A 27,949-nucleotide genomic window follows, 5' to 3' on the forward strand; every position below is an offset into this window, starting at 1 on the left:
GAGCAGGGCCCAGGCTACCGGTGGTCAGGGTCACAGGCTGAGGAACCTCCGGACAATGCGTGCCGTGCTGAGGATCACCGCCTTTTGAATCTGCCCCTTGAGCCAACCATCTAGCGAGAGCTTCTTTAGATGTTGGTCGAAGCTCTTCGCTATTAGCCCGTTTGCCGAGACAACTATCGGGACAATGATCGTCGAGTCAACATCCCACATGGCGGTCACCTCGTGGGCCAAGTCAAGGTATTTGCTTTGTTTTTCCTTTTCGGCCTTCACGAGGTTTTCGTCATGCGGGATGGTGATGTCAACGAGCACTGCCCGACGTTGGGATCGATCAACCACCACAATATCAGGTTTATTACAGACAATAGTCCTGTCTGTGATGATAGTTTTCAAAGTGTGCGTCACGTCACGCGGCCATTGATTGGCCATAAGGCACGCCTTCTGGCCAATCACAGCACTTTTAAGCCGGTTGCACATGTTGTCGTAGACTCTCAGTCGCTTTGTTTTTACACAGTTGAATGTGTGTGTGGGAGCTGTGGTGGGGGAAATGTGGGGACACTGGTTCTCGTTGTAGTTACGCGCGACTTCATATCTATTCTCTTTCTATGATCTGAGTGCACGACCCTCTCCAATACCAGAGAAAACTTGCAGTTTCTTCAAAGCGTAGTAAACTACGATAAAGCATGCACACTTGCTCCGTAATTATTCATTAACTCAAGTTTTAAAATTTTCTATTGTGCGATCCACTTTGATATCATCTGGTTAACTCCAACAACGAGTACTGGCAAGAAATGTACATTCAAATTCAACAAGATATTATACATTTAAATCACAGGTAGATAAAGTACCTAGTGGAAGTTTGAATAATATTAATTTACATAGTTACATATTCAAAGGGAAAATGTTTAAAAAATCTCAATACTCAAGTTAAAACAAAAAACAAAATATACCTAGTATCACACCTACAAACTAAAATGGTGTATAATAATGCAGTTTTTAGTTGCGTTCTTTATTCACAACCATTGAATCAGTTCCAAGTGCATTACAAAGCAACAATTTGTGAGCTTCAGTTACAGGAGAGGACAAATAGAGACAGGTATTTTCTGACCAATAGGTCTGTGAATCACAGAATCATCTTTTCTTTCAAACGATTAACTAAATTCGGTACTCTCTTTAGACCAGAGTAAATACAAAGGAGTAGGTTATCTTCATAGAAACGCACCGAATTCGGCGCAACTCCCCGATAATCCATGCTAAATTTTGTCAGTGTGTGCGTGCGCGCCGCATACGTATTGGCGCGCTCACATACAAACCGCTCTCGATGTGTTTCTATGAAGATAACCTACTCATTTGCAGTGGCGGGGCAAGACCTAAATTTGATGTGGGCAAGACAGATTTCGCGAGGCCTTGTTCTGTGGCGACCTGAAGACGGATTTTATGAAATAATAAAAAAAAAAGGGTCAATGGTCTATTCATTGACAGTTTCTGATTTCTTGATTAAGTGATTATTTTTAAAGGAATATTGCGCCAAGGAATAATGTTCGTCACTTAAAACCGTGTTGTTGCTTAATTTTGAGTCTGATTATGGCTGAATTTGTTTGGAAAAAAATATATTTTATTTTTAACTACATTGTTTAGCTATCAAGAATTTATATTTAATAGTCAATGTTTGCATTTATTGTCGTATTGTGATATTGTCATCCCCACCTTGTATACATTTTTTCAAAATTTTTAATGCGCGAGGCCCCTTGTACCGCGAAGCCGTAGGCGGTGGCCCACGTCGCCCACGCCTTACGCCGCCACTGCTCATTTGTATTTACTCTGTTTAAACTAAGTCGTGGTTTCTCTCCCCAGATGTCCCGCGAGGAGTGGGAGCAAAGCATCACGAACTGGTGGCAGGAGCACCGCGGCATGCTGCGCGAGGACGCCATGATGGAGTACCTCAAGATCGCGCAGGACCTCGAAATGTACGGCGTCAACTACTTCGAGATCCGCAACAAGAAGAACACGGAACTCTGGCTGGGCGTCGACGCGCTCGGACTCAACATCTACGAGAAGGATGACAAGTGAGTGCTGGTTACGGGACTATTCCCACCTCTCCAGTGAGTGCTGGGTGTTCTTGAGTGGTCTGGTTGGTTTAGCGTGGTCTGATGTAAGGTGTCAACTACTTCGAGATCCGCAACAAGAAGAACACGAAACTGTGGCTGGGTGTCGACGCGCTCGGGCTCAATATCTACGAGAAGGACGACAAGTGAGTGCTGGTTGTTCTTGGTTTCCTGGTCAAGATGTTAGAAGTCAACTACTTCGAGATCCGCAACAAGAAGAACACCGAGCTCTGGCTTTGCGTCGACGCGCTTGGGCTCAACATCTACGAAAAGGATGACAAGTGAGTGCTGGTTGTTCTTGAGTGGTCTGGTTGGTTTAGCGTGGTCTGATGTAAGGTGTCAACTACTTCGAGATCCGCAACAAGAAGAACACGAAACTGTGGCTGGGTGTCGACGCGCTTGGACTCAACATCTATGAAAAGGATGACAAGTGAGTGCTGGTTACGGGACTATTCCCACCTCTCGTTCCCACCGCTGCAACTCCTGTGTAGCCAGGATCACACTACAGCTTGACCGCCATAAAATAACCCAACCAATGAAGGTCAAGTTTGCATGGAGAGAAAGTTAAACTGTCATTGGACCCCCAACCAAAATTATCAGAAGAACATAGGAGTTCGAAGTTAAGGTTCGACTTCCCTCCAGTGAGTGCTGGTTGTTCTTGGTTTCCTGGTCAAGATGTTAGAAGTCAACTGCTTCGAGATCCGCAACAAGAAGAACACGGAACTCTGGCTGGGCGTCGACGCGCTCGGGCTCAACATCTATGAAAAGGACGACAAGTGAGTGCTGGCTGTTCTTGTGTGGTCTGGTTGGTTTAGCATGGTTTGATGTACGGCGTCAACTACTTCGAGATCCGCAACAAGAAGAACACGGAACTCTGGCTGGGCGTCGACGCGCTTGGACTCAACATCTATGAAAAGGACGACAAGTGAGTGCTGGGTGTTCTCGAGTGGTCTGATTGGTTTACCTTGGTTTCCTGGCCAGGATGTAAAGTGTCAACTGCTTCGAGATCCGCAACAAGAAGAACACGGAGCTCTGGCTGGGCGTCGACGTGCTCGGGCTAAACATCTACGAGAAGAATGACAAGTGAGTAGTGCTGGGTGATCTTGGGAATGGTCTGGTTGGTTTAGCTTCATGTACCGGTCAGGATCTACGGCGTCAACTACTTCGAGAAGGACAAATGAGTTCTGGGTTGTTCTTGGGTTGGTTTGCTGGTCAATCTTCTTGAAGAACGAGCTAAGTCACAGAATCATAATTTTCGACAAATTACCCAAATATGTTGTAACTGTAACACCTATGTAAATTTTACACACTTTAAGCAAATAAATTGTATTTATTTATTTATGAGCTGTTACGTCTTTGACATTATTTTGACCTCCACTTACACTAGGACCCAAATGTTACTCAAAAGGTTATTTGCAGGATTAGAATCATTGTCAAATATTCCAGTGAAAAAGTCGCATGCAAAAAATATACAAATATCATAATTAAGTATCCACTACCTACCTACACCGAATAGGTATCGCTCAAGGTTGTTATGGATATCCGTAACCGTAACCGAAACCGGTATAATATTATTCCTATATTCGTAACCGTATCCATAACCGAAACTACATATCCATAACAGCCCTAGTATCGCTGACAGTTTCTTGTTGTAAAAAAAGCTGTTACATTAACATGTAAATCCCTCCATCCGCAGACTAACGCCAAAGATCGGCTTCCCGTGGTCGGAGATCCGCAACATATCGTTCAACGACCGCAAATTCATCATCAAGCCGATCGACAAGAAGGCGCCGGACTTCGTGTTCTTCGCGCCTCGCGTGCGCGTCAACAAGCGCATCCTCGCGCTGTGCATGGGCAACCACGAGCTGTACATGCGGCGCCGCAAGCCAGACACCATTGACGTGCAGCAGATGAAGGCGCAGGCGCGCGAGGAGAAGCTGGCCAAGCAGGCGCAGAGGTGAGGCAAATAGGAACATTATTTGACAAAATATAAAGAGAAAAACAAGAAAATATTATAACATAAAGCCTGGTCCGTGAGCACGTAGATGTTTGTCCAATGACCCCAAGCTACCCATCCTTATCGCTCGCGCGTAATTATATTGCTGTCGCGACTGTGCGACGGGCGCCCGCAGTGAGTGTGCGAGCGCGACAGCAACATAATTACGCGCGAGCGATAAGGATGGGTAGCTTGGGGTCATTGGACAAAATGCTACGTGCTCACGGACCAGGCTTTAGTTATTAAGGTGTTTTTGTGCCCGCTCAGCACTGGTCTTCAGCAAGTGAGGTCAAGGCCTGCCCAATAAAGGCTGAACTGGAGGGCGGGGCCTACAGACTACACTACCTGAATGTTTCCACCGGAGCCCAATGAAACGGAACAGCGAGTATATGTCCTAAGTTGGATCTTAGACATTAGTCCGCAGCTCCGTCTCAGGCTATGTCCGGCTTAGAGGGGACCCCCAATCCCCTCCTCCAGCCTCTACCCGAAACCCGGAGGCGCGTCAGAAGGCAGAGCAAACTGCACACGGAGAGACCTCCTGGACTCGCCATCCCGTGTGCCGCCTTACTGCCGATTCTCAATAAACCAAAATAAGATAGCGAGGTTTACAAGCCACAAGTGCAGCCAGAGAGACCCTTATGGGAAACTCTTCAGCTAACGATTACTAGTTTTGCGGTCTGTAAAGGCACTCATGAGTCACGGATTATGTGGAACTCCCTCATAGTACGTGACAGTGATTCATACTGACTTTGTCGTCATTTCAGGGAGAAACTGCAGTTGGAGATCGCGGCGCGCGAGCGTGCTGAGAAAAAGCAGCAGGAGTATGAGGACCGCTTGCGTCACATGCAAGAAGAGATGGAGCGCTCGCAGGTGACATACCATTTTCTCTCTTGCCTACTTTCTAGCCCAATATCGTCTATGTAACAATGAAGTAACAGGTGTACCAATACCAGCGAAACAAAACCAGTGTTTGCTGACGTCGTACCCTGTAAAGTAACAGATAAATTCTATTTACGGAGGTTATACCTTGTAAAGTAACAGACCATCGTGTCTGCTGACGTTGTAACTCGTAAAGTAACAGACCATCTTATCTGCTAACATTTTACCCTGCAAAGTAACAGACTATCGTGTCTGCTGATATTGTACCCTAAAGTAACAGGCCATCGTGTCTGCTGACGTTGTACCCTGTAAAGTCACAAACCATCGTGTGTACTGGAATTGTACCCCGTAAAGTAACCATGTTTACTGATATTAACACTATTTTGTGTGCTGACGTTGTACCCTGCAATGTAACACTATTTTGTGTGCTGACGTTGTATCCTGTAAAGTAACACTATTTTGTGTGCTGAAATTGTACTCTGTAAAGTAACACAATTTTGTGTTCTGAGGTTGTACCCTGTACAGTAACAAACCATCGTGTCTGCTGACGTTGTACCCTGTAATGTAACACTATTTTGTGTGCTGATATTGTACCCTGTAATGTAACACTATTTTGTGTGCTGACATTGTACCCTGTAATGTCACACTATATTGTCTGCTGACGTTGTACCCTGTAAAGTGACAAACCACTGTCTACTGACGTTCTCTTTGTAAAGTAACACTATTTTGTGTGCTCACATTGTACCCTGTAAAGTAACACAATTTTGTCTGCTGCCGTTGTACCTTAAAGTAGCGGACCATCTTGCATGCAGACGTCCCAAGAGACAGGCTAATGTAACATACCGTCCCCAGGCGAACCTGCTAGAAGCTCAGGACATGATCCGGCGGCTGGAGGAGCAGCTGAAGCAGCTGCAGGCCGCCAAGGACGAGCTGGAGCGCCGTCAGGGCGAACTGCACGCCATGATGCAGCGCCTCGAGGAGACCAAGGTAACGTGCACCCCACCGCTAATGATTGGGTAGTTCATTGACGAAGATAGAAGTGCGTACTTCTATCTTCGTCAATCAAAAAGAACAATAAAAAACTTGATAACTTGATCTAGGTATCCCCCACCCCCCAATAGGACTAAAGAAACAATTTACTAATGAGGGTTTTCGCGATTGAAAAATCCACATTGACATGACATTGACAGATATGTCAAAATCCACCAATCACGCAGCATTTGGACCTCGCGTCTACGTATTGCCATCTGGCGGATTTTTCAATCGCGAATACCCTCATTCATTGCCAATATTTTTTAGAACAAACTTTTTATAAAAGAATACTATGTATTGTAAATTTTGACCGATTGAGTTGACGAAAACAAAAATAATATCGTAGGTAAAAGAATTGAACCGTATCACATACCTTCTTAGTTCTAATTGGCATACCCATTGATCCTCAGAACATGGAAGCAGTGGAGCGCGCGAAGCTAGAAGAGGAAATCCGCGCCAAACAGGAGGAAGTGGCTCGCATCCAGACCGAGGTGGAGGCCAAGGACTCCGAGACGCGCCGTCTGCAGGAGGAGGTCGAGGAGGCGCGCCGCAAGCAGGTAACATACCCTGCCCGAATGAGGCAATAGTACGCAGAACTGACGGCCGATGGGGCAGAAAGGTTCTGGAATGGAGACCGGAAAATGCAGCGTGGGACGTCCACCTACAAGGTGGACCGACGACATCGTAAAGGTAGCAAGTGCTGGACGCAGGCCGCTACCAATCGATCAACATGGAAAGCATTGGGGGAGGCCTATGTTCAGCAGTGGACGTCCTATGGCTGAAATGATTAATGAGGCAACTGACACTCCAGACTTCACCCACATCAGGAGCTGACACTCCGTCTAGAAGCTGACACTTCGCCCACATTAGGAAGCTGACACTTCGCCCACATTAGGAAGCTGACACTTCGCCCACATTAGGAAGCTGACACTTCGCCCACATTAGGAAGCTGACACTTCGCCCACATTAGGAAGCTGACACTTCGCCCACATTAGGAAGCTGACACTTCGCCTACATTAGGAAGCTGATACTTCGTCCACAACAGGAAGCTGACACTTCGCCCGCACGCGTTGACAACAGAGCTAACACTCTACCCATTATACCGGCTCAAGTTACATCCCTGTGACATACCCCTACCTTTTCATGGTTATACCAACCCTATGGATATCTCTGTTCAGTCAGAAAATGGGCGCGGAATTGCGGCTTTAGAAGATTGCTTTCCACGATGCTGCATATTTTATCACCCTTTATATGGTTTAATTCTTCGTTCATACATTCGAACATAAGAACATTCTTATGACGCGACTTTATAGTGACACATACCACAAATAGGTGGTGTTCTATGACGTCGACCATTTCTTTTCAAGATACCTTTTCTTTTATGCCACCAATTCCGAACCATGAAGTCGTATGAAGTTTGCTTCTAAGGTTTGGGGGATCTCGTGCATACTCAGATAGTTAATAAGTCAATTAACACTGTTTGTTTTCCGAATAAAGTAAAATAAAATTAAATGAATACCCAGTACAGTACGCGACGTTTAGAGCACCGTACCACATTACCGTGGTGCTCATTTTCTCCGCATTCCTTGCTCCGTATCAGTAGATTCTTCGAGTACAAAATGTTAACTGCTTCGTATTTCAGGACGAGGCGGCAGCCATGCTGGCAGCGGCCACGACGCCGACGCACCACCACGTGGCGGAGCAGCGCGGCGGCGAGGAGGGCTCCGCGGCCGAGGACGGCGGCTCCGACGCCGGCTCCGAGTCCGGCGGCGGCGACCTCGTGCGAGGACCCGACAACCTCGTCGACCCCGTCGCCGACCGCCGCACGCTCGCCGAGCGCTCCGAGCGCCTGCACAGCCAGCTCAACGTGAGTACAGCGAGCACTACCGGCGGGCTCACCAATTGACGCCATTATTGTAAAGTGGGTCTAGTGGCTAAGTCAGTGATGCCAACTGGTGAACGCTAAAGAGTTAGGAAAACTATCGCATTTGCACTCACCCACCAGGATAGCGTCACTATGATTAAGCCCTGTCACTAGCCAGTGGTGCCTCATTTACCAGAGCCAAAAAAGAGGATTTGACATACACTCCACGTTAATTCAACTGGCGGATCCTTTTTTTAACCACAAAGTGGAAGTTCATGGAGGAAATCCGGGAAGCTTAGTGCTCCCAATATTTCTCCCTTGATCACTTCTTACAACATCCACAGGAAAATTGGGGCTGGTTATATCTATTCTGCTAGAACCACAATTTAAAAAACCCACACTCAATCCTCATGTTTCCTCCGCAGGCCCTGAAACAAGACTTAGCGCAGTCCCGCGACGAGACGAAAGAGACGGCGATGGACAAGATACACCGCGAAAACGTGCGCCAGGGCCGCGACAAGTACAAGACTCTGCGTGAGATCCGCAAGGGGAACACCAAGCGGCGCGTCGACCAATTCGAGAATATGTAGGGGCCCGACGTCCTGGGGCGGTGGCCGTTTGCTGAGTGCCTGGTGCTAAGCCGAACTATTGCTGAACGGTCGGACACTTGACACGGACTACTTTTGATAATTCTATGTAGGATTTTATACGATTATGGACGATAACGTCACTTTTAAGGACTGGAACGCAACTGCAACGAAACTACAACTTCTAGTCACTTTTGAGTTGCATCAAGTTTCTACCATAGCGACCGTTGAGATACCACACGTTGCAACGCGTTTCAAACTGGTCGCGTCATGTGTCTCCCAACGGAATCTATGGCAGAAACTTAGATGCAACTCAAAAGTAACTAGAAGTTGAAGTTCGTTGCAATTGCGTTTCACCGTGTGTTCTGGGCCTAACTGTCGCGTTTCGAAGTCAATTCATCAAATTGATTTCGGATATTTTGAGTAACGAATAATACTTTTAAAAACCTCACATTGTTAATTAATACATTATTTAGGTACCAGTGTCACCTGTCCTATTGAATTCGACTTCTATTAAACCGGGAGGCGAAGATTCAACGATAGTTTGGCGGTCCAAATGTAGCGTGACTTATCGTGCGCTTCCGAAGCACCACATATCGAGTCCTATTGCACTAAACATTAATTGATTTATTTGACGTCACTGAAACTATAAACGCAACTCGTACGGAGTCAATTCATTATTATGAATAGTGTACTTGGCTTGTAAATCTAGATAGGTCTATATTTAAGTGCCAAAAGTATATTTTTACAATCTCAAAGCAAACGACAGGAACTGTCACCGCTGCCGCTCGGTGCGGCCGGCCGCTAGGAGTAGGCTAAGGATACAATTGTAGTCTTTACAGTTGAGGTTTAAAGGTTATAATTGTGTGGCGCGCGGCAACCCCGAACATAGCGTGGATCCACCGCATTCAATCGAAAAATATCGACATTGCATTGGCAATTTTTAACCAAACTGCATTTTAGTTGCATTTAAAATACCTCTTCAAGGGGATTTCCCTCTCGACGAGGCGAAACTTACTTCATTGATACAAATCAAAGCATAGTATTGTCCCGTCCCCTAGTGCTGTGGGTCCAGGCATGCCGCGCCGCAGTCGGGACTGCAATGTAAATATTGATTATTACTTAATAGTAATTTTATTTTAGACCATAATGTGCTATAACCGAGTAATGTATACGTCGTCCCTCGATATTTCGTATATATTTTACCGCCGCCCGCAATCGAATCGACGGGCGCGCAGATTGTTTTTATTATTATTGTAATTTATTTTTAAGCGATTCGGATTTTATTCTATAACCTATTATGTTGTATTTGTATCGGACGGATGCGAGTCATAAATTAGAGAGCTGTGCGCTTCGAGTTGATGGTAGATTCGTTTTATTATAGTTGGCCTGTTGATTTATTTTAGTGGTCGTGTGGCCGAGGATGACGGGAGCGCTTCGGGGGCGCGGGTGAAAGGTGGGGGCGTCGCCCCTTATTTATTTTTATAATCATTTATATTTTAGATATAGGAGTTGAATTAGAGCTTCGAGTGTAATTATCGTTTCAGACAGATTTGTTGTTCACCACTTGATGTTCTGTAAATGTGCGCTGATATTATGTTATGTATGATACGCGAATATATGCAGTCGGCTCGGTCGCCCGGCCGCCGCGGGTTGGATTCGCAAACGATCGGCCTACGATTCTGTCCCCACTTAACTCTTGAACAAAATTTTAAATAGTTACTGAGACTATTCGATTGTATGCTTAAAGAAAGTGTATGATTTAATTTTTAAGTGAAATAAAAGGCATTCCATAAGTTACTGAGCGGTGGCGTTTACTTGATTTCGATGAAAATTAAAAATAGTTGCAATAACTTGTTTGCGTTTTGTTTTGACATAAACATAAGTGCCATCCGTCGCATGTCCCCGTCTGAGTCCAGCGAGCCCCGCGGGCCGTGACGTCACGCGCGCCCGTGACGTCATGCGCGGGCCCGTGACGTCACGCACACGCGAGGGGCCCAGTATTGTCCTGGACCTTACAACAGTATTGACGTATTTATCTTGTCATTATTTTCTAAAATATACAATACCATGTTGCCTTTCAAATTTTAGGATGAAATTTTTTTCCAATAAAATGTTTAAGTGAATACAAATTGTGTTTTATTTTCTATTACGTTATGCTACCTTTGTACAAATAACTTTTCAAATAAAAATAATACTTATAAATAACAATATATTAACACTTATTGATCTACATTTGAAATTCATTTGCTAATAATTGTGTCGCTTAACTTCAAACTCGGATAAATCCAATTCTTAGATTTTTTGAGATTTTGGTGTCAAATCAAAGAGAAAAAAAATATCTTTTAAATATTTTTATCAGTCGTGTGTAAATCAGCGTGGTTCTTGAGAAATAAGCCGTTAAAGTCGTAATATTTTATCTAAGAGAGATAGATCCATGAGACATTTTTTTTCAAACGTAGCTAAGTCCATGAGAGCCAATCAGGTAATTGCGTTTCTTCAACATGGCCGCCAGTTGACGAAAACTCAGCGACCAGCGGCACCATGCGCTCCCGCTTTTTAATGTTTATTTGCGATATTCAGACAGTTCCCATGGATAATTATATTAAAATTGTGTCACCAACTAAAGCCCGCAAGCGGCTTAATATAAAAGTTCGCCTTAGGAAAGAGGAAAAAGCGAAAACTCGGTAAATTTGAAATACCTATCCCTGTGCGGCGTTTGGAATTTTGAGTTGGCACTAGTGTTGTGTTAACTATTATCGATTATTATTTTGTCCTTCTAATGTTACAGAATATTTTGGACATAAGTATGTTTATGACATACCTAATATTGAGTAGGTACATTTCTTTTTCTGATCAAATGGCAATGCCAGATTTAGTATGGAAAGTGGCGTCTTTTTTTTTTCGCGCGGCCATCGACCAAACTTTGTTTTTTGATTACAAAATAGTGTAATAAACCAAACTTAATATGGCATGTATACCTCTAAACTCAGTCTGAACTGAGTTACGAGCATTAGAAGTTTGATGATTTTCATACTAGATTTGCTTTTTGTGCGCAAGTTTTGTAAGAAATTGCAACAAAATATTGCGCTATTTTTTTATTGCGCTGATTCTGCTCCATATTGATGTCTGGAGCCTTTAATGGATGGTATTGTTTGTTTACACATACAATCTCACTATTTTGTTGCAATTTCTTACAAAACTTTGCGCGCAAAAAGCAAATCTAGTATGAAAATCATCAAACTTCTAATGCTTGTAACTCAGTTCAGACTGAGTTTAGAGGTATACATGTCATAGTAAGTTTGGTTTATTACACTATTTTGTAATCAAAAAACAAAGTTTGGTCGATGGCCGCGCGAAAAAAAAAAGACGCCAATTTCCGGCATTGTCTTNGGGGCTGGAAACGCACTTTAGCTAATTGGGCATAATGGGCATTGTTGGTGGAATTGAAATATGTATTATAAAAAATGCTTAATATTGAAAATGTGATAGGGCGACCAATTCACGAAGAAGAAATTGAAAAAGATGACTGAAGAAATATTGAATTTTGTTTAAAATTATTAAATTGGGTACTTCCTATTTTTATAAAATAAAAACTAGATTTTCTTATTTTGTTTTATTATTCTATTCAGTTTGCTGCTACTAATTTGACTGTCGATGGTAGGTATACCGTGATTTCGTCACTACCACATGTGCTACCACATCCCTAGCTCTAATCGTGTTTTTTCATAACTAGATAAATCCGTATCTATTAAATCAAAATTAGATAAATCCTCATTGCGTTTTTTCAAAGTTGGATAAATTGCATTCCATTATATCAAATGAAGGTAAATCCAAACTAAATATTAAATTTTTGGGAGAATGCGTGATTTAAATACTGAAATGAATAAACAGGATCATTTATTTCAATAGTAGTGCCATAATAAAAACAAACTGCCTTTTAATTCATGAAAATAAGACTATAAACACTTTTTATTAAATATCTCCGAACAGGGTAGAGTGGATTTATCCGAGTTTGAAGTTAAGCGACACAATTATACTTCATAATTTGTAAACGGGTTTTAATTTTCTTTTATAATAAATAAATTTCTAGCTATTAGACATTTGAGGTTTTTATCAATTGATATAGTATTTATTTTCACATAATTTAGCTATAATAGAAATATAAATTGAAGGTGAAGAAATTGATTAGACTTACATTGGTCATTTTATGTTCTTGAATCCATAACCTTCGTTGTATATCTTCAGTAATTATTCCATGAAAATAACATTATGTTCAGATTTCATTAAAATACACTGTGCTCTGTTTGCAATCGCTTTAAAAATTGTGCACACGGTAACACATTGACTGTGCGAAAACGACGATCCTTGTTTGAAAAAATAAAATGCATTAATTCGCAAAATTCATATCCTTCACTTTCTTGAGTCAGTATCAGTGGTTTTTCTTTTAGAACACAATTTTCATGCCAGACGTGATCACATAGGTTGTCATTCCACAGATGTCCATCTCATTGTATGTCAACCAGCAGAGAGCATAGCAGTGTCTCTCTAGTCATTCTTCAAAGAGCACAGCAATTAGCTCGCTGACATACCTGTCGGTTTCACATTCAGTCTTCTAGCCTCAATCCTGCGGCGGGGACTGAGATAGGGGCGCCGACGGCCATCGATACTGTTGATACTATCGCTTTTGATAGCTATTGATAGCTTTTTATTCAAAAGCGACAATACTATCGATAGTATTGCACATATTCATTAGTATTGCCTCGTTTTGAGCTATTCAGTTTCGTCCAGCGCTTGTCGCCTCAGTCCTCCGGCTGCGATGTGATGCTCAAACATGGTGCCTGCGCGATGTCCATACCTCTCGGTTTGCATTCAGCCCCCTGCCTCAATACTGCGTACTTCTGAGCAGCTGGTGTACTTCTGAGCTTCGTTCGGCGCCTGTCTCAGTTCTACGGCTGCGATGTGATGCTCAAACATGGTGCCTGCGCGATGTCCATAGCTCTCAGTTTGCATTCAGACCCCTGCCTTAGTCAGACCGCTGTCGAAGGCCGAGGTTGTTGGTGTACCTCTAGGTTCCGTTTGGGCCTGTCACCTTAGTCCTGCGGCGGCGGGGACTGAGACAGGGCCGGGGAGGGGGCGGTTGGTGTACCTCTGAGCTTCTTATACGCCTGTCTCAGTCCTGCGGCTGCGAGGTGATGCTCAAACATGGTGCCTGCGCGATGTCCATAGCTCTCAGTTTGCATTCAGACCCCTGCCTTAGTCTTGCGCGGGCGTCGAAGGCCGAGGTAGTTGGTGTACCTACCTCTAGGTTCCGTTTGGCGCCTGTCACCTTAGTCCTGCGGCGGCGGGGACTGAGACAGGGAGGGGGCGGGTGGTGTACCTCTGAGCTTCTTATACGCCTGTCTCAGTCCTGCGGCAGCGAGGTGATGCTCAAACATGGTGCCTGCGCGATGTCCATACCTCTCGGTTTGCATTCAGTCCCCTGCCTCAATACTGCGTACTTCTGAGCGGCTGGTGTACTTCTGAGCTGCGTACTTCTGAGCGGCTGGTGTACTTCTGAGCTGCGTACTTCTGAGCGGCTGGTGTACTTCTGAGCTGCGTACTTCTGAGCGGCTGGTGTACTTCTGAGCTGAGGGGCGGGGAGGGGGCGACTGGTGTACCTCTGAGCTTCGTATACGCCTGTCTCAGTCCTGCGGCGGAGGGGGCGTGGTCTCCCCGGGGAGGGTGTGGTGTCTTCGCGCGTGTCGCCGCAACGCGCTTGGGTCTGAGTAAGCCCGGCCGCACGTGGCGCAGTGGTAGCGCCGTCCCGTGTGCACCGGCATGTGACGGCTCAGGCCTGAGGGAGATGGCTTAGGTTTAGGTCCTGTCACGGAGACTTTTTGTAATGCTGTCGCGCGTTTCGCTAACGAGCGACAGCATCGCTACTAACGCGTGTTAGGCCCAGAACAGACGGTGAAACGCAACTGCAACGAAACTGCAACTGCTAGTTACTTTTGAGTTGCACTTAAGTTTCTGCCATAGCGTCCGTTGAGAGACCACACATGACGCGATCAGTTTGAAACTTTCAGTTTCAGTTACATTCATAAGAATCATCAGAAAGTTGCAGTTTCGTTGCAGTTGCGTTTCACCGTCTGCTCTGGGCCTTAGTCGCATTTGCAATGCGCTACAGAAGTTATATCAACGCCCTACTATTGATTTAACAGAAGGGAAAGTAGAAGGAAATACTGCCGGTCGTGGGTGGCAGGTGGCAGGGGAAAAGTAACTACCCCTCTGAAAAATGTAGTCTCTGGCCTCCATCACTTGTTGAAACGAAGACTAGCAGTGAGTGAAGGCATAGACCGCACATACCAGAAAACGTCCATCCACAAGGGGAACCGATGACTTCAGAAGGTAGCAGGAAGGTGCTCGATGCCGCTACCAACCGGGCGATGTGGAAATAATTGACTATTCCCACCTCTCGTTCCCACCACTGCAATTCCTGTGTAGCCAGGATCTACAGCTTGACCGCCACAAAAACCCAACCAATGAAGGTCAAGTTTGTCCCGGGGGAAAGTTGAACTGTCATTGGACCCGCAACGAAATTAATCAGAAGAACAGGAGTTCGAAATTAAGGTTCGACTTCCCTCCATTGCAAAGCGGATGACAGGTGACAAACAAAGGTTTAGTAACCGTTATGAAAAGATATGCCAATGTTCAGCAGTGGACGTCCTGTGGCCGAAATGATGATGATGACGGCTTTTACCCGTGGTCCTCCCAACATGTCCCCCTGGTGGGTCCACGGGTAATTTTTTTTACCCGTTGTCCCACCGTTCTGAACAGTGTTTTAACCATGGTCCCACCACACTAAGTGGCAAACATTGCCTAGTAGGATATGAGTGACTTTAACCCACATGTGTGATGTGAAGATATTATAAAAAATGTTCTTGCAATTATTAATTTCGATGTATCCTTTATTCTCTAATAAACATGAACATAGGAATTAAGTCATAAATCTATGATGGTGCCGTACCTACCTATAATTATTTTCTATAATTAATTATAGATTTTTTTATAATATTATAGATACCTAGGTGACATGCAATGTTTGCCATTTAGTGCGGTGGAACCATGGTTAAAATAAATTACCCGTAGACCCACTGGCAAACACTGTTCAGAACGGTGGGACAACGGGTAGAAAAAATTACCCGTGGACCCACCAGGGGGACATGTTGGGGGGACCACGGGTAAAAGCCGGATGATGAAAGCATAGCCAACTCACCGGAGGCGTAGAGGAAGACTTTGTCGCAGGCGGGGCAGCTGTGTAATAAGATGAAGGCATAGCCAACTCACCGGAGGCGTAGAGGAAGACTTTGTCGCAGGCGGGGCAGCTGTGTAGCGCGAGCGCGCGCGCGTGCGGCGGCGCGTGCTTGCGCGCGTGCTGCTCGAGCGCGCCGCGCTGCGTGAAGCTCTTTGGGCATTGCGTGCACGCGAACGGACGCTTGTCTGCAATCACATGACTCTTTAATAGACTTATTTATGTTTACGACAAAATTTTCAAATTAAGTATGTAGACAAAAAATAAGACGTAGTTCTTGGCATACTCGGCCGTGCCGTGGCCGTGCCCACTGACCAGCCGGCCCCCCCAGAATGGTCTAGTGCCCCCCTTCCCTCAGGGTGTTATGCCCGTTTTCACCATCAATCCCTAAGAGACCCCTTTGAAAACAAATCCTTGCTGTGTGTTACCATACCCCTTGGTAACACACAGCAAGATTTGTTTTCATTTGTTTTCAAGAAAAATTAGGGATGAAAACGGGCATTAAGCTACCACTTCGAATGAATCGAATGGCTCATATAATCCTAGGTACGCCAATGATGGGCAGGAATGAAAATAATTATGCACTTGTCATTTTGTGTTGAATTCTGCCACCCAAATATTGTGGGTAGAAAGCAAATTTTAAAGTTCGGTCGATTTTATTGGAAAAGTGTAAACAATTCAACCCCATCAGAAAAATAATGATGTAACACAGTGCTTCAAAACTTAGTTACCATGTAGAATAGTTTCAATCACAATAAATAAGTACGTATAATCAGCCTCAAGTATTGTGTAACTTACTCCTGAGAGAGAACCTATAACTAGTTTACCTGTTGCTTAAGAGTAGGCGCACACCGATTTTTCGTCGGCCGAAAGTTTAGTCGGGCAGTTGATCAGTATGGGCATGTATGGGAGTGCGCACACTACGCCGATTCGATTTGGCCGTTTCTTCATACAATTTAAAATCGGGCGCAACTATCGGCCAACTAAAAATCAACGGTGTGCGCCTACTCTAAGTTGTTATTCATCTAGACATCGGATTATATGCACTATCAAAATGCCAAAATATGCATGCAAATATGCACTAAAAAAGGGCGAAATATGCACAAAATATGCACAATCAAACAAACATTATTAGAATTAACTTTATATTCACAATACATAATTAATTAATTATATAGGTACTTATTGGTTGTAATTCTTGTGACAATATAAATATAGTAAAAAATATTCATAGTGACAATTTAAAAATTATGTCATAAACTGCATTTAAACATGAATTTGATTTATTGTTTGTTAAAAAATGAATTTTAGCGATGTTTTTCGATAATAAAACGCAAATCCAGGAAACGTTTTTATACGACCGGCCACTTTTCGGTCTTCATGGAATGGTCATTCATTTTCGCTCCGCAACCCCCCCCCCCCCCNCAATATAAATATAGTAAAAAATATTCATAGTGACAATTTAAAAATTATGTCATAAACTGCATTTAAACATGAATTTGATTTATTGTTTGTTAAAAAAAATGAATTTTAGCGAATGTTTTTCGATAATAAAACGCAAATCCAGGAAACGTTTTTATACGACCGGTCACTTTTCGGTCTTCATGGAATGGTCATTCATTTTCGCTCCGCAACCCCCCCCGTATGAAGGTTACTTTTTATTCAAAAAGGTTACATTTTTTTATATTTCTGGTAATTTCTGACAAGACCCGACTGGCAACACTGGTACGGATCGCTCTCAATGCGCTCTCGCAGTGCGTGCGAGGGCGATGTGTTGATGTTTGGTGTGGAGACGGCGGCGAAGTACAACACGTCTAACACGTATAAATACTAAAATAAGCACTGTCAATGAAAATGTACCAAAATATGCAATAACGCTATAAAAATAGCATTATATGCGTTTGCATATTTGCAATAATGCAAATGCATATAATCCGATGTCTATTCATCACCTATTCGAAAATAAATAATGAAACAAAGTACGTACCGCGATGCACGAGCTCGTGTCGCTTGAGCACGGCGCGCTGCGCGAAGCGGCGGCCGCACGTGGCGCACGCGTGCGGCCGCGCGCCCGAGTGCACGCGCGCGTGACGCGCCAGCACGCTGCGCGACGTGAACCGCTTCGCGCACACGCGGCACGTCGTGCTGGGGGCACGCCGACGTTAATCAATAATAAATAAATATCCGACGACATTTTACACTGCGCTTCTAGTCCCAAAGACGATTATCACACTGCACCGCGGTCCGCGTGGCTACATATAAAGAATCCGGCGCGCAGACGCGTTGTCAGTGTGTTGTGCCGCGCATGTTTTCTATACAAACTGAACTTGCATACAATTATTAAATTTGTCGTCCCGCGTACCGCGGCGGAGCGCGGTGCAGTGTGATAATCGCCAAACTAAGCATTCAAAGCTTATACTATGGGTACTAGACAACGAATATAAACATACTTAAATACTTTTTTTTTGTAAATACATACATAATATTATACATAGAAAACACACAGTCCAATACAAACATATGTTCATGCACACAAATGTTTGTACAGTGCGAGAATCGAACCCGCTACCTCCGGAATAGTAGTCCGTTTCAAACCACTACACCAAACGGCCGAAAACTTATCACTACTCGACGCCCTAAGGCTCGACGCAAATGGGCCACCGACCACAGCCCCCGGTGGCCGACGACGCCGACTTAACACACTTTTTGTATAGTGGCGAGTCGCGGACACTACTGTAGCGAGTGGCCGCCACTGGATAAGTGTGCGGCGCGCCTATACAAAATATATTAAAAAGTGTGTTAAGTCGCCGTCGCTGGCCACCAGTGGCTGTGGTCGGTGGCCCATTTGCGCTGACACTTAGAGCCTTGCCACACTGGCGAATTACAAACGATTTCAAAGCGGAGCGGTGACGCGACGAAAACTAGACGGAAACGTTACGTGTTCGCTGGGTCGCCGCTCCGCTTTGAAAACGTTTGCAATCCGCCAGTGTGGCAAGGCTCTAAGACCGCCTTCATCTTCATATGCAAATCAGGCACTGGCAACGGTCTTTTTTTTTAATTAAAAATAAAATAACTATCAATCACGTACTAGAAAAGTGCATGCACAGGAGAATAATAATAACTTTATTTGGCATAAAATGCAAGACAACAAAGTGGGTAGGAAAATAAAATTTAAGATGAACGACGAAGAAAGGTTTAAAAAAATACACATTAATGCATCTCGCCAGTAAAAAGAAGAATTCATTTGAACGTTACAGTAACTTACTCTCCCTTAGTCCCTTTTTCTTTGCTTGTCTTACTTGTCTTGCTTGCTTGCTGTCTTGGTTTGTTTGATTTTATTATACCCTCCTTTAATAAAGTTAAGGTATATAAAGGTTCAACTTCTATGGTTTTTTTATTAATCTCTACAGGTACATCTTTTTCTTCCTGAAAAGAAATTGGATTACATACATTAGCTTTAAAGATAATCACCACTCCACTCAAGCAAGTCTATTACACAATATCTCTTGATTTCTTATCAAATTCACTTCTGTATTCCATTTTTATGGTGTACGGCATTGTGATAGTTGAATTATAATATTTGCAATTATAAATATTATTATATTCTCCTTCTTTAGAGAATACCCAATCTTTTTCTATACATGTTTTATAATTACTTGTATAATGTTTCTGCCAATTTGTAACTACCTGACTTGCTTACTAACCTCGTCTTCTTCTACTAGTTGCAGTATGACCTTGGTGTTATCTGCTCCTTCCAGCTCCACAGTCCTGAGGCCCTCGTCTGCGAGGATCAGGCCCTCGCCCTCTTGCCCGAGAACGCCTAGCTCCAGCAGCATCGTGGACATTATCAGGGAGAGGTCAGAGGCGCTCTCTTCTATTTCTAACGGAGTTGTACTAGGGTTCGGTATCGATTCATCAACTGTAACAGTCTGGAGAATTAACAAAAAGGTTAGTCTCAACAAAACGTTACATTAAAAACATGTTATGAATGAAAAAAGGTATCCTTCCGTTTGGCCAAATTACTTTTCGCCAAATTTCACTTCGCAAACAACTTATCGCCAAAGTTTCATTTCCCAAATAAACTTTTAGCAACTGTACTTTTCGCAACTAATTCATTTGGTCAAATTAACATTTGGCCTAATTTTACTTGGCAAATGTTTATATAGCAAATGTTTTATTTTGCCAAATATTATATCCCAAATAATTTGCTTGGTCAAATTGACACTTCACATACTTACGAGTACCCACCGTTACCCACAAATCAAAGCATAAGGCACATGGTCATGGTTTTCACAATAATTTTATGTAAAACAGAGAGATTGCAGAAAATAGTATGGTTGCAAAAAGTAGGTATTGTAACAAATCAAAGCATAAGGCACATGGTCATGGTTTTCACAATAATTTTATGTAAAACAGAGAGATTGCAGAAAATAGTATGGTTGCAAAAAGTAGGTATTGTAGAAAATAGTAGGTTAGGTTAGGTTAGAACAGTGACCCTTAATGCGCGAAGGCGAGCGAAGCGTGCCGCGGCAGCGGCCGCCGAGCGCTAGAATCATCTCTATTGTTAATTAATAATTTGTAAATTTCGATAAAAAGAATGAAATATGAAAATTTATTTAGAAAAAAATTTATATTAACTACCCACTAAACAAAATAATAACCACAAGCTAATTTGTATTCCATTCTATGCACCAATCAAATTGTTTTGTAAATAGTTTATCGTGAAATATTTTTGCCAAATGAAACATTTGGCAAAACATACTTTGCCAAACAATAATTTGCTAAACAATAATATGCCAAAAACGACATTTGCGAATTAAAAGTTTGCAATAAGTTGTTTTGCCAAATGAGAATTTGCCAAATGAAAATTTGCGAAACGTTGTTTGCGATGTGATAATTTGGGAAACGTTTTTTGGCCAAACATTAGTAATCCATGAAAAAAACATACATACATTTACTTCATCACATGTTGATTTCTCTAATTCATTTGATAAAACTTCCAACGTTGCTGTGTCATATATGTTCTGGGAATAAAGCAAGATTGTTAACGTCTATACTTACTATACATGTTTACAGATAAAAATGAGTACTTGCTAACTTAATCGACCTTACCTCAGTTGTATCTAACTGCACACTATTGGAATTGACTAGATTGAGTAATTGCATTTGCTGGGCTTCGTCGTAGGTCAAAACTAATTGTTCCTGCTCGTTGCTCTCAACTGGAGAAGGCTCGCTGTCAGCTGCTTCCATAGTCTTCATGGCCGTGGGGTTTAGATGTCTCCCTTTCATAGCCAACACATGAGCCTTCAGCTTTTGATACGTCACTTCACACTTTTTACGGAATGTATAGCACTGTTCCAATTGTTTATAACATTCTACGCATATTGCATTAGGTAGATCGCTGTCACGAGTCATCTAAAATATTAAATTATATTCAGGTATTTGGACTAGGATAACTAATGCTAATCGTAAACATTTATGGGTCATTCCACAAAAATATGTCAACTCTTAGTCCGCGCCACATTTCACATGAAATATTTGTTAATATTTTATTCCAAAATTGTTAAATAACAGCTCGCAATGTGCTTTATTCATCACCCATTTATATTTTTTGAAACTATTTTTAAAACATCTTCAATTACTTTTGAACGACCCAAAACGTCATTCCCTAGGCATGTCCGTACTCCAAAAGTTTGTGTTTTGGGACCCACATTTATAAAAACATCAACTTTATCCTTTGTTTTAATTAACGAATAATCTATTTAAATGTATATTACAATTTTCTTTAGTTGAAAAAGAGTCTACAGCTTTTAGCGTCATTCCCTCGCCACGCACTGATTTTATAATTTTGCGCTTTAATATGTATTTAGAGTGCATGACATTTAGTTGAGTTTAAAGTACGATACGAAGTTATCCTCAGACCATACTGGCTTTGCGGTAGCCGTTTTTTGAATTAGTGTAAACGTGCCAGTTGTTGGGGAAACATGTGTTAATCCAGTCACTTCGTCAGTCCCTAGTTGAGTAGCTTTATTGATTACAATAGGAAATTGTATATAATTTAATAGTATTTACGTGTGGTTTTTTGGCTATTTTCGGCACATCGTATTAAGCATCTTATAATATAAAGTTAATCTGCATTTGTGTTAAGTTTTACTCCAAATCATCAGTCCCTAGAGCGTCAGGCCCTAGCTTTAAACGGCACTTGGGACTAAATTACTAGTTAGGGAATGATATTTTTTATATAGTAATAATAACAAAATAACTACATTATGTATATTAACTTCTCTGTAAATGTTAAGGTTATAAGTTTTATACTTTATTAGAAGTCATATAGGAGTAATGTAGTATGAAAAAATTGAAAATTATAATTTCTCCTAAAATAAAGCATAAAATGACTGGCCCTTTTAGACATAACATAATTAATTAATAACCTATAATTTACACTAATAAAGTATTCAAAAGCATCTTAAAAAAGTTACGGACAAAATGACGTCGAAAATATACAGATTTTTATGGAATGACCCTTATCTCAAAAAATTTACTGTAATCACTACAGAATGCTCTATTAGCTGTGGGAATTCCAAAGAAGGACAATTTATTTTTAATTACTTAATTGAGTCAATGAATGTTGCCACTTAGAAATGAAGATTCACCAGTTATAAGAATGTACGCTTGCTTTAGAGTAAAAATTTTAACTGTTAATACAATCTATGTCCAATCTACAAAGGTTAAAAAGTTGCTCATGCAAAATTAACACAAAAAAGCACTGGCTATTTACACAGCTATGACTACAGACTAGGCTAAACACCAAGAAAATTGGTAGTAATCTGGTGCTTACTTATGATAGCCTCACCTCCAGCCCCACACAGATCATGATACGCAGCGACAGGGCGGCGCAAAGCTGGTCCGCGTCGTCGAAGATCGGCACCGACACCTCGTCGCGGCCCAGGCACAGCCGACACAGTTCCGACACACCCTTGATCGCCTGGTAGACAGGCCGCTTGCGCGAATACGTTCGCATTTTAGCAAAAAAACAAAGTTCAGTCGATAAACAACCACTGGAAGGTCCCAATCATAACCTCGATCTAAGGTATTGGATATGTTGATATCTAAGTCTGTACATAATCACAAATAATGTAATTCATTAAAACCTACGGAATGATTTATAATTTTATTTTAATTTGAAACGTTTATTGGCAAATTTTTGTGGGTAAATTAAAAATTTGCCAAAAAAAGTTTGACATTTATGACAGCCTTTTTTCTAGTGTGACCACTTTTTCATCAGAAAATCTACCAAAAACGATGCTCAAATCTACCAAAATCTAGCAAGACCTATTTAAAATTCTACTTAAATTCTACCACATAAGATAAAACATATAATTTGAACAAAATACAGTATTTTTATTAACTTATCATCATCATTATATGTTTTTATAACATTTTTATATAATTTTTTGTCATTTTTCATTACTTATAGCATGGATGCTTCAGGTTTAAAATTTCTGCAATTTCCAGCGCTCTTTATAATATTAGTATTAGATGTTACGGTTAATGTGATAAATTGAAAATTATTAATAATAACCGGTTATTATGAATAATTACCGACAGTTGCGGTAAAAGTGATAAATAAATCACCTTTAACAGTGATTATTTAATAATTCAACCTTAGTACTAACAAATTTCATAAAAGAGAACAACATCTTGTGTACGTGCTCGTGTACAGCCAAACTTTTGAACGTTTTGATATCATAATAATATATTAATTTAATTTGGCATAATGAGTTTTTAATGATTCTTGCATAATATTACTTTTCCATGATGCCTATAACATAATGTTTTGATTTAAAGTGAAAAATAGGTTAAAGTGCGGCGGGGGTGGCCCAAGGGCCACCCCTAAGCCGCCTATTTAGTTTTATACACACATAAATGACCTCATATTAATCACATTTACCAAATCATGCGGTGATTGTTTATAATAACTGGCGATTATTCATAATTTTCACATTTATCACTTTGACCGTAACAAAGATATAATTATAACACTTTTAAAATTAGTACTATTTAATAACACAAGTTTTAAGTTTAATTTCATTGATAATTAAAAGTACTTCTTAAAAATAAACCCTTGGTTTGAACGTTTGAATTTTTTTTATGTCGATATTAACAACACTAGCCAATATGTGGCAACATTTGTGTGCATTGAATTGAACTGTCAAGTTAGTTCGCCTTCATAAAGTGACCATAAACGGACCCTAAAGTTCCTTTTTTTCTGGCCTGGATTCTCGGCTCGGTTAAAATTTAATTTTGGACTACCATTTATTACAATGTTCTAAAAATACCAATTATCTACCAAAATCTACTAAACGATTTCGCACTACTAAATCATCGTTCTCTTTGCCTCAAATCTATCAAAAAAGTAGAAATCTACTAAAAGTGGTCACGAAAAAGTTTTTCGTTTTTTTATCAAGGTTTTTTTTAATGAGATATTTTACGGCTCTGGGTATAAGCTTTTTGAGTTTTGATTTAATAGAAACAATAGAACATACCTATTTTAGGTGCTTCTTTACAGTTCTATTGCTTTTCGTGGAGTACGGAGTACCTATAAGTAAGTAGGTAGTGCCCGTAAACAAGATTCAAGACCCCATCAGGTCCAACCAAAGCGGGTTGTTCATACGACAGCCCATTCTACACTCAATGCGCGCTATAATTCGAAGTGTTTCCATCACAGAGCAAAGTTTCCATGATGTAATATATTTATCACCTCACTGCACTTTAAAACACAAAATAACACCAGATTTATACACTAAAGTCCATTAGGTACTATAGATCGACCATGCTTTCCGTTCAACTACCCACATATTCCGAATCTTCATTTCCCTTTTGCTGCCAAGAGAAAGTGTCACAGACCGTTGTTCTTTCATTTTAGATGCTAGGGCTTCGTGCAGTTTGCATGAAATCATTTTCAAGTAAATATTATAATAATCAAGTCAATTTAATACCCAGTAAAGGAGATCTTTAAAAAAAATATTTACCTACGTAGAAGATAAGCTCACTCAATCCTAAGAAGATTTAGTAGAGAAGAAAATCGTTATGAAAATCTAAATCCACACGAGCAAAGTCTCGGGCAGACACTAGGTTTTACGTAAATAAATAATAAAATAGTTTGTTTCAACGATTCGACCCTGTCTACCAGTTAAATAATAAGAACAATTATCTAACTCTACCTACCTAATCGACGGTTTTGATAGGGTTAAATAATTATTGATAGTACAACATCTAGCGCTGCCATACGCGGCTATCACCTACTTTGAGTAGCACTAATTTCACGTGCAATGGAGAACCCAGGAACTTCCGACGAGACAAACAAAATCTCAAGATTCTTTTTTCAAGTCTGTCGGCTAATATACCTCCTCGGATTACCAAACTTTTGGTCAAAGGATTTCATATTTTCCAAATCATTCATTACTTTTTACGACTCTTTCACGAAAATAATGAACGTAACGACTTACGTATTTGTGGTTACGGAATGGGGGGCGTTTTATACCCAGCAGAATCTGAATGAAAAGCAGCATTCCGATAGGCTGGTATTTTGTATCTCTCATCCCATATTAGCCAGTTACCGGTTGATCCTGACTCACCACGGGGAAAAGTTAAAAGAACTGGTGTATCTACTCTGCTTGGACCTTAAAGAAAAAGCCAATGACGAAAAAATTGAGAAAGACACTATTAGAAAAGCCATAATTTATGCGACTGCATTAGTAGGTCTATGTATCATATCCATTGTATCTTACGGGATTGACGCACTCGCTAATTCAATTTCATCAGGTAAAGATTTACTTTATTATTTTACTACGAAGGATATATCCTGCAGTTAGCTCTGTCCATTAGGTAAATACTATATTGAATACTCAAACAATACAATACGGCCCGTTTTACCGTATAAAATCACTTTTGAAACTTTCCTCCGAACGTGAATTTACCCACACTGCAGTCAATCTGACTGAACTCATATTCAAAGACAAAAAAATGTTATCTACAAAAACCTAATTTGCCTGCAAGTTTTTGCAAAGCTACATTTATTACTTAAGGGGCAATTTTCGTACTTTTATAGAACTCAAAATTAGCATGCCTACTTACCTAAATTGGTCACAATACATGGAAAGTTGTTTATTTCAGATGCAACGTTCACGACGGTGGTTACTGCGTGGCCTGACGTAGGAGACAGAAGCACGCTGGCTGGTATGGCACGGATCATGTTCTACGTCATTTGGTGGATCTTCATGTCCCGAGTGTTTGGAGCCTTCATAATTATGATAAGCATAATAGTCGCACTTGAACACCAGTATAAGAACTTGGGAAACTACTTCCGTAACCTCAGTAAGGTCTTCGAACAAAACTTGAGTCCAATAGAGAAGGAAAAAAAATATGAAGAATCTCTTAAAGTTGGGATCCAACTTCACGCGAAGACTCTCAAGTACGCAAGTATTAAAAAAATTGTGTTAAATAGTTAGGAGTGAGTGGCCATACCTAACTAGCTACAAAAAATAAAACAAACACTAAATTCTCTCTATCACGGGATTTGACAACACACAAGCACTTTTAAAAATATAAAAAGGTATTTCTTTCCCGATGTTTCGTTCGACTCGGTTGCTGCACGAGTGATGGTCGCGGGCAGACTGAAGAGATGCGGCGTTGTCTGCTCGGGCGCGATGAATTTTCTTCACCCACCCGCATTTGCACAATATTTTTGTCCGTGGTACAGTCAGTCCGACAAACTACACTAACAGTGTTCGGGTTTCTTTGAGACGGCCTAAAACGATATTATTAATATTAATATTGAGAATTTAGTAAGAAATGTAACATGAAAGTTTAATATAAATCAAACACTTGATGTGTCTTTCAGGTGCATCGAACTAGCCCAAGCCTCATTCGGTCCAATTTTCGGGGCCCAAATAATATTGAACACCTACGTCATAGTCTTATTATTGTTCCAGATGGTGGTAAGTGTACCTACAGTTTGCGAGTAGATAAACATTTTTTTATTTGGCATATTTCTTCAGGGATCATTTTGGTCCTTCAAATTACCTGAGCATTTGGTACCCAATATGTCATTAGTTTTACTGTTCCTCAGAGCTCCGAGCGAACACTGGGGAATGTTTTGGCGACGATCTTCACTGGACTTGCGATGCTACTCAGCACTGGTTTCCTAATGTGGTCTGGCGGAGACATCACTATCGAGGTATTTTATATTTAGGTTAAAGTTTTAATTACTTTTTTTTTTATACACAACGAGGAAGCTCTTGGCCTGTATCTCACCTGATGGTAAGTGACGATCAGGCCGAAGGTGGAAGCGAGCTTCGCCCGGAATCCTCAACCACGGAGGAACTGGCTATCTTACCTCTAACTGCCGGAACACAACAATGCTGTTAACATTGTTGTTATGGCGACAGACTTAGACACTTATTATTATTCTGTGCTTAGACTTAGTTATCTCGATGCCCGCGGTTCTGCCCCCCTAGATAGTGGAAAATCTTGGCGATCTAATTTTGAAAGGCATTCGCTTCGGCGTTTTGTATGCTCCGTGAAGGAATTCGATTTTCGGAGCAATCAAAAAGTGCCACTACTTAGTCTAGGTCCCTGAACTTAAGACAAGACTGAAATGTTGGTGACGTTTAGACAAGCTGTGCTTTTGCTTTCAGGCAGCAAGTCTGTCTACGGACATGTACTGGTCCGGCTGGCAGAACTGCCAAGCCTCCACCACTGGCACTCGGAAGCTGCTGGCACTTGCCATGCTGCAAGCACAGGTAATTTACTTGCTTTTTGATAATTATGAATGATGATGCCCTCAACAATGACAGTAACTAAGTCCTACCTCCAAAGGTTGCAAAAATCAAGATTTTGTAGCTAAGATTTCCCACTCAGATTTTTATATCATTGTTATTTTTACAGAGACCCGTGATGATCAAAGGTCTTGGGGTGATAACAATTTCTTATCCCGCTTACCTTTCGGTAGGTGTGATAAACTTTGATACATTTCATTTTTATTGAAATTTTAAGTTCTCTTATTGTTAACCTACATTACATAAACGTTTTCAATTTCATTTCAGATCGTGAAATCAGCATACTCCGTTTTTTCAGTTCTATACTGAAAATTAATGAGAAAAATAAGAAAAATCTCTTCATTTATGTTATTTT

General features: G+C 41.4%; 3 protein-coding genes across 11 annotated transcripts in view; 2 read left to right on the forward strand and 1 right to left on the reverse strand.

The window, feature by feature from the left end:
- Positions 1-10,332, forward strand: part of Moe (moesin) — a 41,795-nt gene extending 31,463 nt beyond the window's left edge. For all 3 annotated transcript variants that reach the window (XM_028309571.1, XM_028309573.1, XM_028309570.1), the window contains 7 exons: positions 1,852-2,063; positions 3,799-4,059; positions 4,863-4,968; positions 5,830-5,964; positions 6,420-6,566; positions 7,652-7,876; positions 8,299-10,332. In XM_028309571.1, the coding sequence (XP_028165372.1) occupies positions 1,852-2,063; positions 3,799-4,059; positions 4,863-4,968; positions 5,830-5,964; positions 6,420-6,566; positions 7,652-7,876; positions 8,299-8,463 (1,251 nt within the window). In that variant the 3' untranslated portion in view covers positions 8,464-10,332. The remainder of the gene's footprint in view (positions 1-1,851; positions 2,064-3,798; positions 4,060-4,862; positions 4,969-5,829; positions 5,965-6,419; positions 6,567-7,651; positions 7,877-8,298) is intronic.
- A 2,963-nt stretch (positions 10,333-13,295) lies between these two features.
- Positions 13,296-25,980, reverse strand: LOC114356433 (zinc finger and BTB domain-containing protein 17). 4 transcript variants are annotated; one of them, XM_028309600.1, is made up of 9 exons: positions 22,608-22,992; positions 20,867-21,169; positions 20,707-20,778; positions 19,459-19,683; positions 19,020-19,180; positions 17,742-17,899; positions 15,790-15,942; positions 14,121-14,296; positions 13,296-13,609 (listed from the first exon to the last, which is right to left on the reverse strand). In XM_028309600.1, exons 1-8 carry the CDS (start codon positions 22,773-22,775, stop codon positions 14,145-14,147), a joined length of 1,392 nt encoding a protein of 463 aa, XP_028165401.1. In that variant the 5' UTR covers positions 22,776-22,992; the 3' UTR covers positions 13,296-13,609; positions 14,121-14,144. The 4 variants fall into 4 exon arrangements, with proteins under 4 accessions (XP_028165401.1, XP_028165404.1, XP_028165403.1 ...); XM_028309601.1 differs by lacking the exon at positions 13,296-13,609 and adding an exon at positions 25,892-25,980 and having other exon boundaries at positions 14,111-14,296; positions 22,608-22,754; XM_028309603.1 differs by lacking the exons at positions 13,296-13,609; positions 22,608-22,992 and adding an exon at positions 25,892-25,953 and having other exon boundaries at positions 13,816-14,296.
- Positions 24,188-27,922, forward strand: LOC114356434 (odorant receptor 94b). 4 transcript variants are annotated; one of them, XM_028309606.1, is made up of 7 exons: positions 24,188-24,254; positions 25,931-26,228; positions 26,658-26,754; positions 26,886-26,993; positions 27,454-27,558; positions 27,704-27,763; positions 27,862-27,903. In XM_028309606.1, the coding sequence occupies exons 1-7, from the start codon at positions 24,233-24,235 to the stop codon at positions 27,901-27,903; spliced, it is 732 nt and encodes a 243-aa protein (XP_028165407.1). In that variant the 5' UTR covers positions 24,188-24,232. The 4 variants fall into 4 exon arrangements, with proteins under 4 accessions (XP_028165407.1, XP_028165408.1, XP_028165406.1 ...); XM_028309607.1 differs by lacking the exon at positions 24,188-24,254 and adding an exon at positions 24,352-24,359; XM_028309604.1 differs by lacking the exon at positions 24,188-24,254 and adding an exon at positions 25,044-25,579 and having other exon boundaries at positions 27,862-27,922.
- The last annotated feature ends 27 nt before the right edge of the window (positions 27,923-27,949 follow it).

Source organism: Ostrinia furnacalis, unplaced genomic scaffold (genome assembly GCF_004193835.3).
Source record: "Ostrinia furnacalis isolate ACB-3 unplaced genomic scaffold, ASM419383v2 OfSCF2804, whole genome shotgun sequence".
Classification (NCBI taxonomy): Eukaryota; Metazoa; Arthropoda; class Insecta; order Lepidoptera; family Crambidae; genus Ostrinia; species Ostrinia furnacalis.